At 41.6% G+C, this 18,489-nt stretch overlaps 1 protein-coding gene across 5 annotated transcripts in view; it reads right to left on the reverse strand.

The window, feature by feature from the left end:
• Positions 1-762: 762 nt before the first annotated feature.
• The window catches only part of fam49al (family with sequence similarity 49 member A, like), a 40,768-nt gene continuing 23,041 nt past the window's right edge, over positions 763-18,489 (reverse strand). For all 5 annotated transcript variants that reach the window (XM_055055832.1, XM_055055833.1, XM_055055834.1 and 2 more), the window contains 9 exons: positions 13,282-13,403; positions 11,436-11,541; positions 8,009-8,145; positions 7,853-7,930; positions 7,094-7,210; positions 5,826-5,905; positions 4,552-4,678; positions 3,491-3,561; positions 763-2,327 (listed from right to left, as the gene is read on the reverse strand). In XM_055055832.1, coding sequence (XP_054911807.1) covers positions 2,264-2,327; positions 3,491-3,561; positions 4,552-4,678; positions 5,826-5,905; positions 7,094-7,210; positions 7,853-7,930; positions 8,009-8,145; positions 11,436-11,541; positions 13,282-13,403 — 902 coding nt within the window. In that variant the 3' untranslated portion in view covers positions 763-2,263. The remainder of the gene's footprint in view (positions 2,328-3,490; positions 3,562-4,551; positions 4,679-5,825; positions 5,906-7,093; positions 7,211-7,852; positions 7,931-8,008; positions 8,146-11,435; positions 11,542-13,281; positions 13,404-18,489) is intronic.

Here is an 18,489-nt window from a genome sequence, read left to right on the forward strand (position 1 = left end):
TAATGTTCTCTGTTAGAGCTCTGAGGCCTCAATAAAACATGTATTCATTATAAGATTTAAATGACTGACTAAGGTGACTTACAAAAGCAATTGGATTTTATTTGGCTATCAAAGGGGGGAGGGGGAGATACCTATCACACATTTCAGATTTATTTTATTAAAATACTTTGAAAACAGCCTATCAGCTACTTCTCGAATGTCTGTATTTTGTTGGGAAGTGTACGGCTCGTAACTCTGCTTAAGAGTTAGCACGCTAGCTACACAACGCTACCTAGCTTAAAAGTCGCTCATATTTTGTCGGCGGTTATATCACTTAACGTCTGGTAAGAGAGTTAGAAAGCTAGCTATGCAATGTTACCCAGTTTGCAAGTAATTCATATTTTGCGGGGAATTGACTTCTTGGGTGAGAGTTAGCTCGCTCGCTACGTAATGTTAGCCTAGCTTGCAAGTAGCGCTCACAAGTAACGGTTAAGAAAATGGAAGCAGCTTGAAGCCCCGCTATACTCGCTAAAGTTTAACCACAGTACAATAATGTAGATGTTTAAACAATGTTTCAGGGACACAGTTTATCGTGCCACACAAAATATGTGAATGTGTGTCGCTTCTCACAGAAACACGTCATTTGGCTCTGAAGTTGAAATTCGACAAACATGGTGGCCGGAAGAGAAGTTAAAATACTGATGACGTAATCTGTCTTTCATACGCAGGCGGAATGAAGTCAGGCGTGTCCCAGACGCGACACACAAACGCACAACGTCAGCATTTGAATGTAATAAATGACAAGTTTATTGTTGCACAAAATATACAAAAAGAACAAGCAAATGGAGAGCCCCTCCCCTCTGGTTCATTCGCCTTAATGAAGCTGAATTTCTGAAACCTATGACTACGGCAAGTCCGATGGTCCAAGCCAAACGCATGGTAATTCTGAGCGACATCACAAACCCGAAGTCAGCGTCACTGAACAATTAAAAATGAATAGAAACACCTTATTTACACACTCTTGTCAGAACTTTTACAACATGCCATCTGTGTATGTATGTATTGGGCACACATCCCTGTATAGAAAATATATTATAAATTAAATCAGACTAAGGTCTATGAACATCCAAATTACAGCACTCCTTATTATTATTACTTTTTTTTGTCGCTGTTAAAAGTTTTATTTCCGAGTGGCTGGCCCCCAGGCTTTTCGCACTAAAAGAAGGAACTCTGGTGACGGAATAAGGGAGAATGTGGGCTGAGAGTCCAAGCGGAGCTGCCTGTCATCTCTTCTTTTATTATTATGTTTTATTAAAGATGATCAGCGACAGCTTTTTGGCACTAGGTGAAGAAGTGTGCTGTAGGTTCCCATGATTGGTGCGTAGGTTTTGATCTGCCAAACTGTTTGATCATTTGTGTGTTTCGCTTCATTGTTTCGAAGAAGCTAGTGGTGACATAGCTTTAGCGACATTAGCACCATGGAGAGAAGACAGCCTAACAAGGTTTTTTTTTGTGCTGGAACATTACAAGAGTGGATGTTGTGCCAAAAGAAAAACTACAAATCGGGTGGATGGATGGATGGATGGATGGATGGATGGATGGATGGATGGATGGATATGAAGCAATTCAGGGGGTGGGGAGGACAAAAAAAATGCAGGTCCTTTCATCCTGTCGCCCACAGCTGTACTGATATAGTGGTGGTGGGGTGGGGGGCAGAAAGGGCAGAGAGGCAAGAAGCAAATCTCCGGAGTGGATCCATCACATTGCTTCGTTTCGCCTGCGCGTGGGGATCAGTGCAGCTGAGGGATAACCGAGGGGCCGCGGCGACGGCGGGGGAGGCTTCCAGGAACCAGTAAGAAGACGGGTGCTGTTTTCTCAAAAGGGGAGTGTGCAAAACTTGTCTGACTAACAGCAGGAACACGTAACTCTATTCTATTCTCACATTTCGGTTCTGACCTTTAAATTTTACCCCCCCCGCCTCCCCCCAATAGAGCTTCTTCTGTTATCCTGCTTACTGTTTCACTTCTTTTAATAAATATCTATAATCTTCATTTCTGGTTTCTTCTTTTGTTCTCTTACTTTACAAAATGAGAGACAGAATGATGGACGGCTGATAATATATATAATTAAATTCCTCTTCTTCTTCTCTTCAGGTTGCTCCAGACCCAGAGAGGCTTCTCTCCGTCCGTTGTAAACAAACAGCTGTTTCAGCCTCTGGCGTCTGTTTCTCCCCCTCACGTCTGCAGGTGCGCTCCGACGTTCCTCCCTCTCCTCTGGCGTTCCTTCATTGCAGCAGGGCTCTGATTTGTTTGGAGGTGCTGTCATCGTTTAGATGTCGTGTCGTGTACCTAAAGAGGAGAGACAGAGAGAGAAACGAAAATGGGCCAGAGCACATTAACCAACAGGAGAACGTCAAAGCGATCGTGGAGGTATGCTAGATGGAGCCACAGGGGCTAATTAGCATCTGTAGAAATAAAGAGAAACAGCTGACACACACTAAATGACAAGGAATGGTTCACAATTATATAAAGCAAATAATACCCATAAAAAACATTGAATTGAAATGGCAGCGCTGTCCGCGTAACCTCACGCACAAGAAAATTAGAATGGCGACTTTTAATTTAATATTTTCCAAAAGCGGTAGTAATTAATGGTAGTAATTATTAATAAGTGTAACTAAAGTCTTTTTTTAACCATTATAGTTTTGAGGTTTTTTTTTGTCAACACAACAAACCTAACTCCAGTTGAAACAGACACTTTCAGGTACAGTTTAGAATTTTTTTGAAATTGCTTGACATTTCGTATTGTAATAATAATAATTCTTATTAATAATATTGAGTAAAAGCAACTCAAGATCGCTGGTCTCGGGGTCTTTCAGCTGGACAATAATTCAGAATGTGCAGCTGGTTAAATCAGGAACTATTTTGGAGGGAAAATTCGATCATTGTCGATCCAAAATATTAAAAAAAAAAAAATAAAATTTCTGCGTTCGCCGTTATAAAGGGAATACGTACAATTTCTGCACACTGATTGGAAACATTTCTGTTTCCAATCAGTTGTTTCTACGTCTCTTATTTTTAGTGTATTCTCAACAAAAGAATAAAATAAAAAGAATATACGGGTCAGAGGGGTATTTTTGCCTTGAAAATGTTTAAATTTAACAAATAGGTGCAGCCAAAGTCTGCTTTGGACTTACAGCCAGTGGAGGATAGAGGTTTTATTTACCGTAAAGCAGAAGTTAAGCAGTAATGGTGGTTAATGAGTTGTGGATCCTGTGCGTCGTACCAGACGTTTTCTATTCTCAGATTTTAATTTCACTGGTAGAAAGAGTGTGAATAAGTGTGGAACAGAGGATTTTGTTAAAAAAACAAACAAAAAAACTCAGCAAAGGATCCAACAAAGTATTATTCAAATGAAGCACAACATTTCTCTTAGACTTTTTTTTTCCCTGTCACAGATTATCCTCCTGCAGTGAGACGTTAAGTGTGTCCATCCCAGCCTCCGTACTCACCGTAGTGCGTTCAGAAGTCCCTCCACGCTGTTGGACGGCTGCTCTTTCAGCACCTTGATGCAGCCCTTCATCTGCCAGCCAACAGAGACGACACAGCGTCAGAGCACAGCAGGTTAAAGGTCAACAACACGGCCTCAACCTCGCCCCACGTCTACCCGTCTGCAATCTGTGGAAACCTGAGGACGACTAAACAGGTTTTTTTTATTTCTTCTCTTTTTCTTTTTTTTTATGGGATTTGTTTTGTTGATGCATTTCTGTGATTTTAATATTTTCTTAATATTTCAAATTTTAGTCAGTTCATTTGCTCATTTTCAGGCGTTTTTGCTTCCCTTTTCGGACATTTTTTCTCATATCCAAGGAGGCGTTCCCATAGCAACAAGTACTGTGGGCTGTCATGTGGAAGGCGGTTCTCTCACAAGATGGCGGACGGCGAGTTTTCCACTAGTTGGAGCAAATATTTCAATTCTTTCCACTCTCCAAACACGCCTGCTAACATGTCAGTATATTATGGATATGTTAGCAGAAACGTTTATTGTTATTAACGATCCAGTCAGATTTGCAGATGGTGGACCTCTGGGTCTCGTCCGGCCAGTCCTTCTATTTTAACATGAAGGATTAAATCCGGCTCCCTAACACGATCAGTCACACTGCAAACACACAAGAGCTTACCGAGTATCGGTCTAATTTCTGGTGCAGACATCTTGAGATAAGAACAAATGAACTTACAAGTACATTTTCAGCAAGATATAGGAGCTTGCTTCAAGCAATTAAAAGTAACTGCCTCCATTGGCAGATTAGTTCACTCATGAGAAAACTGTCCTGTTGTAATCGAACTAATGCTCATGGAACCAGTACTTTTCATGAATATTAAGGAATTACTGACTTAGAACAACCTCCTGTATCTCACTGAAGTTAGGTTTGTCTTATTTCAGGTGTGCTAAGACATCTGCGTTGAACACCTTCACTTCTTTCAGGTGTTGGGTGCGCTCCTTGATCGCAGTTCAACACGTAACGCAATGAAATGCGCGAGGTTTTCGCGAGCCCTCCGGGCGCGCACTCACGTCAATTTTGGAGGTCTTGGCGAAGGCTCCGACGGGATGGACGTGGTCGTAGAGAATGATGACGCCCACCATCACCCTCATGCAGAACAGCATGGTGTCTGTATTGGTGAACCGGCAGCGGTACTCCCTGCAACACACAGCGTCACAGAGAGGCTCAGCTTCTGTACCGCAAAAGAACGCGACATCGAGCATCGGCTCTAGTTTCTCGAGAAATGAAACAAAGCCAACTTACTTTCAATAACTTTTCAGCTTTTTTACATTCCTTAATGTTGGTGGGAAAAGTGCTAGTTCCACTGGCTGATTATTTCACTCATAGTGACATTTTTCACATGAGTGAAATAATGCACCAGTTGAAATTGTTTTTTGATCAATAGTAAGGAATTATTGATTTAAAACAAGTGCGTACATTATGTTGAAAAGTTACATGTAAGTCAGTTTTAAGTTAGTTTTGTCTTATTTCTAGTGTGCTAAGATATTTGCACAAGAAACTGGACAAAAACACTTGGTGAGATTTTGTGTTTTTGAAACGTGAAAGGAAGCAATGCATTCAGATTAAAGAGCAGAAAAATTAAAACATAACCAAAGGCCTGCATGTTTCAAAAGTTAGAAAAGTTTTTTTTTTTGGCGGAAATTTGTAAACACTTTAATGTTGTATCAATTATTTCATGCCAATAACAATGTTAAGGTAGAAATAAAATTAAAAAAAATCTGAACAAAACATGAACTGAGCTGATTTAACTTAGATAAGAGGCATAAAAATGTAAAATTTTCTGTTAAGTCAATTTAATAAAACTGTAAAAAGTCAAGTAATTAAGTTGGGACAACTTTTTTTAAAATAACATTTTTAGTTTACTATTTTTTTGCTAAATTTAGTTCAGTAAATTTAACCAAAGTTGTAGCAAAAGCTTATTTATTTATTTATTTAAATTTTTATTTAACTAGATGAAAGAAAATCTTTCACAGGAATGACTTGGCCACAAAAAATAGGAAAAAATTCTGTTTTGAACTTCAAAGCTGATACAGCTTACCTTAACAAGGAATCTAGTCAAAGTTGCGTGAGCTATATTTGACAGCGCAGAACCAAGACGACCAGATAAGAAGAGACCAAAAGACAAATCCATCTGCATAGAGTTTCACATCTAGAATCCGTGAAACTTTTAGATCAGCTTCTTATAGTTCAGATGGTCTATCTTATTCGCTTTGAAACGCTGTTAATCAGAAATTAGAAATGTGTGGCATCAAGAAAGAATAAATAAATAAAATAAATCACTCACGGAGTCTCTAGCATGACACGACACACACACGCCATGGTGCTCAGGCAGTCTGTGGTGTCCTCTATCGGCAGGGTCTTGTTCTGCGCACAGACAGCCAGAGAGTGCGTTAATTTCAGGATTTTTAATGTGTAGAACAACAAAAAACATCCGGAAACGACTGACCACTAGGGGGAGACAGAGCGCACAAAAGAATAAAATATGAAGTGGAAAGCCACTTGGCAGAGATGTGGGTGAGCAGCCTGTCCTCTGCATTTTGCATGAGGCTCTGCAGCGTCTCCCATCAGGAAGCTGACTCTGCAGCTTTTTAAAATCACGGATTAATATTGTTATTTTGTTTTTGTTTTGTTTTTTTCTTAAGAAAAAGACAATCGGAGAGAAAACCTTTGCTGATCTGTTTTCCAGATCAGCAAAGTAAACATTTATCCAGAATAATGTCTAACAAATGTTGGGTTAAAAGCAAGGTCACAATGAGACAGGATTTTTTTTTAACTACCTGCTTTTATTAGGGACAACGTTCCTTAGCCTTAAATCTAGACTAAAAATAATGTAGACAATTAAAGCTGCTTTGAACCATAATGGATAGAAAAATAATCAACATATTTGATGTATATTGATGATCTTGATGATAGCACTTGACAAAATGTAACATTGATTACTGGTTGCTCCATTGTTTAATGTGTTTTGTTTTTATTACTCCTGTTGTGTTTTTATGATGAAAAGCACTTCAAACTGTCTTGTTGCTGAAATGTGCTAATAAACTTAATTGACTGATTTATTATGTGATCACGTCCTGAAAGTCCATAAAATGTGCTTGGTTTTCACAATACTTGGTCCATTTTTCCAGTAGTGGCCCTCATAGGTGGGCCAGTGGAGGCTATGGCCCCCTCCTGAAAATTGCTGAGAGTCTAGTTAATGTCATAGAAAGACATAGTCATCTTATTAAATGAAGATTTAAATGTAAAATCAAATAAATAACTACAAAATTATAGAAATAATGTTCTTTCTTTTTTTTTTTTGGTTGCTGTGTTCCCCTAAACTTTTTACTGGTCAAGACGTTCAAGAAGATCGAGCTCTTGAATTTAAATGTTGGCCTCATCAAAACACCTCTGAATTAAATTTAGCCTTTACTGGTTTCTTTTGCTTGTAAAATATGAATATTTTTATTAAAAACAAAATATAACCAAAAGCATTGTTACTCACTTAACTTGTGTTTTTTGGGGGGTTTGAAAGGGGTTGTCACATGAACTTTGACCTGTGATGGACCGTACCTCTGAAACGAACTTGGTGGTGGCGTTACTCAAGGTCTTCAGCATCGGTGTCGCCTCGGCGTAGAACAGAGACATCCGATTGGCCATCTCATTGTTTACCTCGTTCTCTGCGTCCAGCTGGAAGAAATGTAACAGTTTGGTGACGGGTTATGATTGTGACTTTGTTATTATTACTAAATTCTCAGATGGAATACTGACTTATTAATAAAGTAAACCCATTCTGCGAGGCGGAGCTTTAACTCCCATCTCCGGCAGAACTTTGAACACGTTCTGGGGGAAGAAGGGACATTGAGTCTGAGTGGATTATGTCCAATGCCTCCATTGTCGAGGCGGCTAACTGGAGCTACGGCCACAAGGTTGTCAGAGCATGTCGCGGCAGCAGCCCTCAAACCCTTTGGTGGACGCCTTCGGTGAGGGATGCTGTCAGGCTGAAGAAGGAGTACCAAGTTTGGAGAGGAGATGGAGTCAGACTTCTGTACGGCTTCGAGGGGATTCTTCACGTCGAGAGGAGCCAGTTGAGGTGGCTCGGGCATCTGGTGAGGTGATCTGGGCTCGTCCCACCGGGAGGAGGCCCTGGGGAAGACTCAGGCCATGCTAAAGGGACTATATCTCCTGGCTGGCCTGGGAATGCCAGTGGCTGGAGAGAAGGAAGTCTGGGCCTCACTTCTGAAACTGCTACCCCCACAACCCGACCCCGGATGAAGTGGAAGAAAATGGATGGATGGCATTCTACCTCAGTGGGCTTTATTCTGATCTTACCTGCTGGTTATTCAGCCTGTTCCTGCTTATAGTTCTCCTGTAGTAGCTGAAGTCATTCTGAATGGCCGGGTTTGTCATCTGCACGACAAGAAATGTCACTAAATCGAAACGCAGGTCAGACGTTCTGGACTCGTTCTAAAAGCGACTCTTTCCGACCTTTAGTTCATCGAAGCTGAGCGTGAAATGAAGAATCTCTGCAAACTGCTTGGCCAGCGCCTGCTCTCGCTCCAGGTGCTGCATGGGAGCGTAGGGCGGGCTCGTCAGCGCCTCCAGCAGGCTGCGCAGGGCGTTCTCTGCAAAAGTGGGACACTGCTCAGAAACTCCAAAGTAGATCTTTCCAACTAGCATGTAAGACTGATGCTTTAGTTTGAAATTCCATCTCAAAGTTTTAGTTTATTTTTATATTGTAGATTCTCTGCGTCAGAAAAAAGATTTTGTTTTGATTTGCTCTCAAGTTATGAGAGTTTTTTTTTTCATTTTTCTTTTGCTTGGGGGAAAAATGCACACATTTGTTTAGTTTTTCTATTTATTCTTTGTTTATTATGGTCATATGTTATTAAAGCATTTTGGAGTCACTCACAAAATCAAAACTTTGTCCAAATTCTGTCCCAGGTTTGAAACAAAATAATTTAAAGACAAACCCACAAAAACACCTAAAGGGGAGAAATTCTGATCACATGTCAAACTTGAATAACAAAAAGTTTCGGTATCTGTATTGGTACTGGTCAAAAGACTGAGACAGGGACTTTCTGGTACCACCCTGAATGAGCAATGACGCTCCCTCTAAAGTCTTAAGTCTGAGCAGGTGACACAGATGTGAACCATTTATTTATCCTAGTTATTTTACAATTTGTCTACTTTTGTACGATTCCATTTCTTTTTTTTTTGGAGGGGGGCAGTTATTTTTTGTTTTTCCTCCTTATGTTTTTGAGTCCTTTGACATATATGTACTTGAAAATCTTTACAAATGAAGTGCTTGGGAAAAAAAAAAGAGTTGGTTCTGCAAACTACAGACCCAGAAGGGCTGAATGCAAATGCAGGCCATACATTTCAGATTAGTCTTTACAGAAAAATCAAACCAAAGCAGCGTTTTCCTTCTTCATTACACACTACTTAGTGTTGACGTATTACAGAAAACATAGTAAAAAAACCCCCAAAAAACATCAAGGTTTGTGACAAAAAGCGATAAAAAGCAGACGCTGTGCGTGTTCCTGCTGTGCGGCTCGGCGTCTCTCTGCCTGTCGGGTCGGTAACTGAATGAACGCCGTTCGACTCGCCCTTTCTCAGGTGATGCTGCCAGTGGCAAACACGACAGCAGACCCCGACCTCGGAGGCCGCCTGCTGCCGGGACGGATCAAAAGCGAAGCCTCCTGCGGCCGCGTCTCTTCCGCCGCATTAAAAATGCACAACGGCCTTCTATTAATTCAGCAGAGCAGTTTTCGATCCAAAGGGCCGGGGCAGAAACCCACGAAGCCCCTGCTCTCCATCCTGCGTGAAGCGCCGCTCTGCTTTGCACAACGGAACCAAAAAGTGGGGAATAAAGAGAAAACCAGCACAGGATGCAGAAAGCGAGAGGTGGACCCTGCGTTTCGTGAATCATCCGGTCTGTTTCCCTCGCCGTCATGGCGGAAGGTTGAGGTCTGATGACAGCCTCATCAATTATTAGCCAGGCCCTCGCTTTCTGGTAAGCTGAGAACAGTGAGTCCCTGAAATGGAGGTATTATTGGAAGGCAGAGCAGAGGCGGCGGCTGAACTCTGCTTCACTCTGCTTCACTCTGCTTCACTCTCCCCGTCTCTCCTGACGGCCGTGTGGAGCTGTTTCCCTGGCAACGGCTGCCTGGCGGATCGGGCAGGATGCTGCGGAGATCCTGGCGAGGACGATGCTGCGTTTCGGGCAAGTGCTTATAGGAATACTGTCAGATTGAAGAGGAAAACAAAACAAAATTTTGCATGGCGCTTCTGACATCTGAAATCTTGATTCTGTGTTTCCTGTGAGTTTCAGATGTTCCTCTCCTTAAGCGGACCTGGCATTTCAAACAAATGTAACATGGAGTGTTATATGTGGTAGAGAGGGGACACGTCTAAAATGTTACAGGGGCAAACATTGTTCAAGCATCAGGCAGTTAGTGTGTTTGTATGAGTGCGGTTCTTGCATATATCATTTCTCCCATTTTGTCGTTTTCTGCTCCAACTTTGCACCCAAAACCGACCAGTTTCTCTGCAAAAACACAAAATCTCACCAAGTATTTTTGGTCCAGTTTCCAGGTCAAACATCTTGATATAAGACAAAACTAACTTACACATAACTTTTCAGCAAGATACAGGAGGTTGTTTTAAGTAAACCCTTAATATTGATGAAAATGTTCTAATTGTAAGTGTGTAACCAGAACTTTCTCATCAATTTTAAGGAATTGTTTACTTACGACAAGCTCCTGTATCTCTCTGAAAAGCTACTTTAGAGTTAGTTTATTCCAAGTGTAGGAAGATATTTACACTAGAAACCAGGAGAAAAAAAACAACCTTTGCAAGTTCCTCACTGTTTTTGCAGAGAGGAAAGTTGAACTAGCTCCTGGCTTTCAGCTCTCACATGTAAATCCCCATTTCCAGTCAGACCGACCCAGACGTTGATTCGGACCAGCACCTTAGTTTCCAGTCTCTCCTCGGTGGATTTACTGGTATGTTTCGGGTCATTTAAATGTCAAAGGTTTCAGTTCTGCTTTTTCTTTAACTTTTCTTCTTTTTCTTTTTTTTTACAACTGGTTTCACATTTGTTTGCACTCATGTCATTAAAATTCAACTGGTGCTGAAATCCGGTAGATTCTGCTGCAGGTCCCATGATGACATTCTGGGTTTTTGGAGACTTCCTTCAGCCTCTTGCCCTCTGCTCTCAGGATGCTCTTCTGGATGTGTTCTGCTTGTAGACTATTTTCCAAATGTCGGAGTGGCTCATTTCCAATGATTTTGAGACCTATTTGCCAGACTTATGCTCTTCCATAGTCCTCTCTCAGACGGCTTTTTCGATTTGCAGACGTTCAAGGTTTAAACTTTGCATGCAACTGAAGCGAAACATCATAACTTTGGTCTTTTTGAAGCTGGAGTAAAGGTGTTCCGATTTATGTCTCGTATAGAAATGAACTATTTATACTAAAAAAATAAAATTTCAAAAGTATTTCCTCCCGTTTACATTTCTGCACGATATTGTTTGCAATTGTTCTGAAACATCCAAGTACATTACAAAAACACACATGCTGGTGTAGAGTGCCCTAATTTTTGTAACATGAATGTGGATGTAAACTTTTGCAGGAGCCAAGAGTAAAACTCAACCTTTGTTCTTGTTTATTTACATGATAGAGGTAAAACTGCAGCACAGCCAGCTGCTGCAGCAAGACAGAAAAGAAACAATCAGAAAGATTGAGGTTTTCTTTATTATTAGTTTGCTAATTTATATTTGTAAGTAACATGTACTGGAACTAATATGAGTTGTATGTTTGTGTGTTTCATAAATCTACTTTTTGGTGTTCTGCGATACGCTGAGATGACTTTTCTTTCTTTCTTTTTTCCAGGCAGAAGATAAACGTCTCACCCAGTCGGAGGGAGAACTCGTAGAACCTCTTCAGCTTGGCCACCAGGGGGCAGACGGCGTTCCAGGCCTTCTCCTGCAGCGCCAGGTCGCCCGGGTTCTGGATGGCCTGCAGGACGGCAGCAGGAAAACAGAAGCTGCTTCAACTTCTTCATAGCTACACCTTTCAGCTGTATTTCACATGAAAGAAACATATTTCTGTTCTGCCTTTAGGGTAATTAGCACAGCATCACATACGGAGGTCTAGCAGGATGCAAATGAAGTTTGCAATACCACTGAGATGCAGCGATATTGGGAGACTCCCAACGAATCCAGCTAAGTGACTGAGTTAGCTGCACTAAACCAATCAACTCCCAGGGAAATCCTGGAGCTATTTTGGCTACAAGGTGATGTGTCAATCCATTTCTCATAAAAAATACACAATTATTATTTTTAATCTAAAATTCATTTCTTTTGGTATTGTTCCAACTGTATTTGTATGAAGCAGCAACCCTGTCGCTGCGACCCGACCCGGCGAAACACGGACTGATGGATTTTTGTGGTTGAACGTATTCCTCCAAGGTCTCTGTCAGCAAAGAGCAGAAATGATTCAGCGTTTGTAGCTGAAGTTCGAAGAAGAAAGTTGTCAGCAGAAAACTTTTGATAGATGTTGACGCCCGATGTAGAGTTTCTACCAGAGGAAGTCACACCCCATAAACCCCTCTACATTTATTTTATATCACAACTAAATTCAATGTATCTCCTATGTTAGGGTTATGCAACACAAAAGTAGAGAAAAGTTGGGAAGTAGAAGGAAAATATTGCATTTATTTAAGAGCATCTGCAGCCCACTTGTGTGTAGATCTTTGGAGAACATCAGCAAACGACAAATAGCATCAAGAAGACCGAGGAAGACGACAGTGAAAGGTTGTGAAGATTAAAACGGGTTGGGTTGTAGAAGATACTCAAAGTGGATACAGAAAACGAGGGAAAAGGCGTTCCGTCAGACGAGTCCAAAATAGATCTTTCTGGCCTTCATGTAGCATTTGAGGACCAAAAACTGAGAATAAACCCTGAAAGTATCTACTGTGAAACATTTAGCCAGGAGTCCAACAGAAAGCTTCAGATCCAAGAATATCTGAGAACTACAGACATGAACTGGGGCCAAAAAATGTTGTTTTGAAACTGAAAGGAAATACATATATATAAATATTAAAACGGAAAATGATTGAACCTTTTTTTCCATATTAAAGCAGAAAAACATTGAGCTAGCTTTATGTTATAGCTTAAACCACAGGTAACGGTTTAGTTTAATTTCAGCCCTGCATGCAATTGAGAATCTGTGATTTGAAATCAATGTTCAACGAGGCCGTCCATCCAGTTTGCCTGAGATTTCCACAGTTTGCAACGCAGAACGAACTCAGTGTTCAAAGCTGGTAGAGAGACGCCCCAAATACTATCATTGGCAGCGATGAGTGATTTTACAAAGTAATATCGATTCACTTTCACAGTTTACCCTAGAAAACCTGTTAAGCCTGGAGGTAGGGGGCGCTAGGACAATCATTCAGAGGCCTACTGGGTTTAAAGTTGAAAGAGAATTTTAAATTATCACTGATGTGCAGTTGATAGACATTATTAACAATGCCTGCGGACCAATGGTAAAGTCTTTGAAAGGCAAACATGAAAAAGAAAACTAAAGTAAATATACTTAGCCAGGTGGCCCGTCAGGCTTATGACAGTCTGTGGGGAATCCTGACTTTGCATAAAATCCAAACACCTCAAAGCTCCAAACCTTTTGTGTTCTTGGTGTTTTTTAAACACCTTCACTCGGATATTTGCATCTGTCATCTCCGTATGTGATGCGCTTCACCTCTCGTATCTCCTGCCCCGCGCCGTTGTAGGACTGCAGCTCGGCCAGGATCCCGTGAGCCTCCTCCAGCACGGCGCTGACTTGGTTCCACACGGCCGTCTCCGCCTCGGTGGGCTGGGCATCTGATCGGGGGGGGTGAGGAAGGTGATGTAAGGCAGACAGGAGGGATAAACGTATTCACAGAAAGAAGACCAAGAGCGAGAGAAGGGGGCAAAAAAAAGAGGACAGAAGGAGGTTATAAGGAAGGAAGAGCGAAAATTATCCTAGAAGGTCGAGGAAAAAAAGTTTTCTCTCTCTCTCTTTGTCTCTCTGTGGCTGCAGAACTTCATCAAATCGAGGTTTATATTTGGTCTGGGAGTTAAAGAGTCACTCACTGACTTCTTACTGAAGTCGTGTCAAGAGGTTAGTTGGGGAGGCCCTCCGTCACACAGTCAGGTCTCACTGCAAACCAAACGGAGTGAATCGCACTCATTTATCTGAATTATAATTTCCGGGAGGCTGAATTGAAAATATGTCTGAAGTGTCCATTCCTCTAATCCATGTAATTATCTTATACTTCTTTTTTTTTTTTTTTTACCACTTTTATCGCTATCTGACAATTTTGTGGACTGATGCAGATTTATTTTATTTTTTTGCCTTTAAGGTTCGTTGCTAGAGGAAGAAAATATCCAGAGCTGCTCTGTTCTTTGGCACAGAGCCTCATCTGGTTAGGCTTAATTTTCCTGTTCGTTAGGGGCTCTGAATGGTTCATTTGAACTTTTCCGTTTGAACAAACAACTTGGATGAATTTTAGGAATGAGAATCAGGTGCACAGGTTTGAATTACAAAACAAAGACATACAATTCAATTCTAAAAGGTACCATTTGGGTTTTTTGTCTGTGTCTGTGATGTGAGGGAGTGTCTGTCCGCTGGTCTCGCGGACAGACAGGACGGACATCTCTCTGTGTTTGTTTGCAGACTGATAAAACCTCCAGCACCAAGATCTGGACCAAATCTAAGGCTCCAGATCAAAACAGTCACCCAAAGGTTTACACACAGGGCAGCTTCGGGTCGGGTTGGGATCATGAACCGGTCTGACATGTGAAAAAAGGCTCTGACTCTGAACCGGTCCAGGTCTGAACCAATTCTGCTTAAAAATGAAATGGGATTTCTGTATTTGTCACTGTTCAGAGAGCCGTGGCGGTGTTTTCTTTCTGATGGCGATGGGATGGAAAAAAAAAAGACAGACGCTGGGCCCAGGTCCATTTACGGGTTCAGACCAAATGCTCACCAGATTAGATCATTTTTGCTCATGTCAAAAAATAATTGCGTGAATTTGTTGTTTTTTTTCTTTGCTCATAAGCCAATCAGCCATCAGCAGAAGTAAGTATTGATGGCTACTGATGGTTTTCAGGTGTCTGTTGAAATGCATTTTTGTGTGCTAAGCACACAAAAGTCTATTCATTGTGTTTTTCATTTTGTTTTTAATGTAATTTTATTGTCAGCAGTCTGGCTGGTTGTCTGTCCCACTCAGACATCTCTTTCCAGCACAATTTGTGGAACATAAATAAATAATAAAGTCCATTCCGCCTTCTAAATGCTCTGTGTAAAGCTGCCTTCTGCATGTTTCCCACTGGCAACTTTTAACATTTATTTTTGATTATTTTCCACCAAATCTCTATGACTACAGCGCATTTAATAGCAAACAATCATCAAATGTAGCCAGACCGCAGCGCCTGGTGGACCCAAAAACGTCGTCCTCCAGGTCAGGGGTGTTTTACAGTTTACTTCAGGACAAATTGCGACAAACCCACTGAATTGACTGACAGGCGCCATCAGATCAATTGAACAAGTGCGCGCCGCTGGTGGGAATGTGTTCCCGCCCTGCCGAGACCCAGCAATCATGGGAAATTTGCCGTCCTCATGCGCACACCGGCTGCAATATTAAGCGCCCCAACCTTTGCTATTTTTATAACGCCTCATTACAGCCGCCTTTATTCTCCGGATAAACAACATGCCGTCTTAACTAGGTGTTAATTAGGGAGCGATAACAAACCAATCTCAAGACCTAAACGGGAGGAACAGGAATCCCTCTTGTAAGCGAAGTGTGTTTGTTGGTTTAGCTGAGGTAAAACTTGTTGTTTCCTCCTGCCCTACAGACTCACTCCTCGTTGATTTGTTGTGCCAGAAAACTCCATTTTAATCTTTCCATCAGATAATCAAGTTTGGGATATCATCATCTGAACAGACCCAGTTTTGTTCTCTTTCATCCTGTGTGTCGGATCGGAATAATCCTGTTCCTGTCATAATTTTTTTTGTTATTAATTTAATGGGGAAAAAAAAAAAAAATCCCCAATCTTGTAGTAGCTGAGTAACCTTAGAGGTTGCAGCAGTGGATCAGTGGAGCTGATGCTGGAAAAATCCGGTCGTGATTTGTGATGATGTGCAGGTATCTGTTTTAGGGATGTAGGTGAGCCGCTGCCATGTGATTGGCTGTTTTTGTGTGTGTGTGTCTGTGTGTGTGAGGGTGTGTGTGTGTGTGTGTGTGTGTGTTGGGGGGGGGGGCTCCAGCGTGGTTATTGTCTGTTGTGACACACACACACAATATAGATAGATAGATAGATAGATAGATAGATAGATAGATAGATAGATAGATAGATAGATAGATAGATAGATAGATAGATAGATAGATAGATAGATAGATAGATAGATAGATAGATAGATAGATAGATAGATAGATAGATAAATCTATTTGTATATTTATTATTTTATATATATATATATATATATATATATATATATATATATATATAAAATAATAAATATGTATATATGGATCTATATATATATATATGGATCCATATATATATATATATAAATATATATATATATAAATTTATATATATATATATATATATATATATATATATATATACCGTGAATTTATATTATATATATATATATATATATATATATATATATATATATATATATATATATATTTTATTTATTTATACAGCCTATATATATATGTGTGTGTGTGTGTGTGTGTGTGTGTGTGTGTGTGCGTGTGTGTGTGTGTGTGTGTGTGTGTGTGTGTGTGTGTGTGTGTGTGTGTGTGTGCGTGTGTATGAATATCATATTTATTCATACAGTGAACCCTCATAATGCGTTTCACGGTGTCGCTGCTTCACGGATTTTAATCGTGCAATGTGTTCTGCATTCTGATTGGCTTCTTCGCTACATGTGTGTCAATAATGTTGCATTTTAATATGAACACGTATGTAAAACAGCTTGCCAAATTTACGTTTGCAAAGAAAAAAACTACCAATCACTTTATTCTTCTCACAAAAAAACTCACCTGCACCGCAGGCTTTGGAAGAAAAAACCGCGACAAAGCGGAGACACGATGCAGCTGCAACACGCGATTCTCTATTTGTCCTTCTGCACTTTGTATTGTGTTTTCATAATCATTTTGCATTTTCTCCCGTTCCAATCCAAAGACTCTGGTCGCGGTGGTTCGGTTCTGATCTTCGCAATTTGAAGCCTCCGGTTTGTATTGATGATTCATTTTACAGTACGTTTATTCACTACTTTTATTTGTTAAACAAATGCTTGCGTCTGTAAAAAGGTTTTGTTTTCATAATATCCATGATAAAATACCCCATAATGAATATCGCGGATTTCACCTTTTGCATGTTCTTTTTGGAACTAAACGAGGGTTCGCTGTTTGCTATTTATATGTGTATATTTATATATGTCCTCCCTCCGGGTCCTCGCCTCCTACTGGTCCTCCCTCCGTGTCCTCGCCTCCTATTGGTCCTCCCTCCGTGTCCTCGCCTCCTAGTGGTCCTCCCGAGTGGTCCTCCCTCCGATTGGTCCTCCCTCTGAGTGGTCCTCCCTCCGAGTGGTCCTCCCGAGTGGTCCTCCCTCCGATTGGTCCTCCCTCCGAGTGGTCCTCCCTCCGAGTGGTCCTCCCTCCGATTGGTCCTCCCTCCGAGTGGTCTTCCCTGTCCCATAAATGTTAGGTCTTCTGGGATGTTTTTCTTCTTTTGAATTTAATATCTCCAAAGGCACCTTCATCATCTTCTGGACGAAGGGCCGTATAACTGTCACAGATGTTACAATTTCTCGTAAATAAAAATGAATCCATTCGTGGAAATGTCTTCAGTGCAGTCAGTGAAGTCCACACTGCAGAAATTCTGGTTTGTGGCCTTGGTGATTTGTCCCCCTTTTACTACATAAGTGTAGAAGTGGGTCGGCTCTGATCCCCCACAAACAACGGAAGACAGGTGGTACCTTTCAGTACCACCTTTGCATTTGGCCGGCACATCCACGACCTGACTGGAAACTATCCGGTGTTTCCTGGTCAGCCTGTGGAGGAAAAACACTAGGACCTTATTGTTAGTAAGGCAGTGCTTTCTCTCCAAGGCCGACTCGCACACTGAACAACGGCGTTTCCACATCCAGCCAGTAGTACAAGAGCGTTGCAATGCTGGCTGGAAATCTCACCGGTGGTAGGGAGAGCAGGGAGCCGTTGTTTAGCAGCTCAAGAAACATAGTGCCACAGACAGAGCAAAAGTTGTTGTTGTACAACTCTCTATCTGTGGCACTGCCGAAAGCGTCCAGCCAGACCATGGATGACTCCAACAAACATTTTATATCCAAGTCCCTTCCCAGGTCCGATGGCTGACACCTCTCCCTCAGCTCCATCAACACCGGGAAAGGTCCTCCGGACGAAAATGTTTGCTGGGGTCACGGACCGCAGAGAGGATGAGCCTCGTCCAACTGGGGATGGACGAAGCCTCCAGAAAGTCCTTTTCCTGAGCGAGACACCTCCGTGTGACGCCCAGGTTCAGGACGCTCTGGAGAGCAGCGTCCACCCAGCTGTAGCGGAGTCCATCGTCCTAGTCCATGGCCCACCAATGCCGTCCCCTCTGTCCCTGGGAAATCTGAGCCGACTTCTTCTTCTTTTTTCGTGTCCAGGGGACAATCGATCTCAAGGCCAACGGAAATTGTTGCAGACAGAGTATTTTGAGCCAAACTATCTTCCTCGGCCAGGGAATATCTTAATGGAAAAGTTCTTGTATAAGACGAGCGAAGAGGAGAATTTAAAGGAAGGGCCAGCGATGGGACCAGCGAAACCAAAGCTTTCTCTGTGGCTTCAGCCACAGCTTTGGCCGCGAGGTCAGTCGCAGACAAGTCTTCCCCAGCCGGGGGAGACTTCTC

Source organism: Poeciliopsis prolifica, unplaced genomic scaffold (genome assembly GCF_027474105.1).
Source record: "Poeciliopsis prolifica strain line A6 unplaced genomic scaffold, Auburn_PproV2 SCAFFOLD043, whole genome shotgun sequence".
Classification (NCBI taxonomy): Eukaryota; Metazoa; Chordata; class Actinopteri; order Cyprinodontiformes; family Poeciliidae; genus Poeciliopsis; species Poeciliopsis prolifica.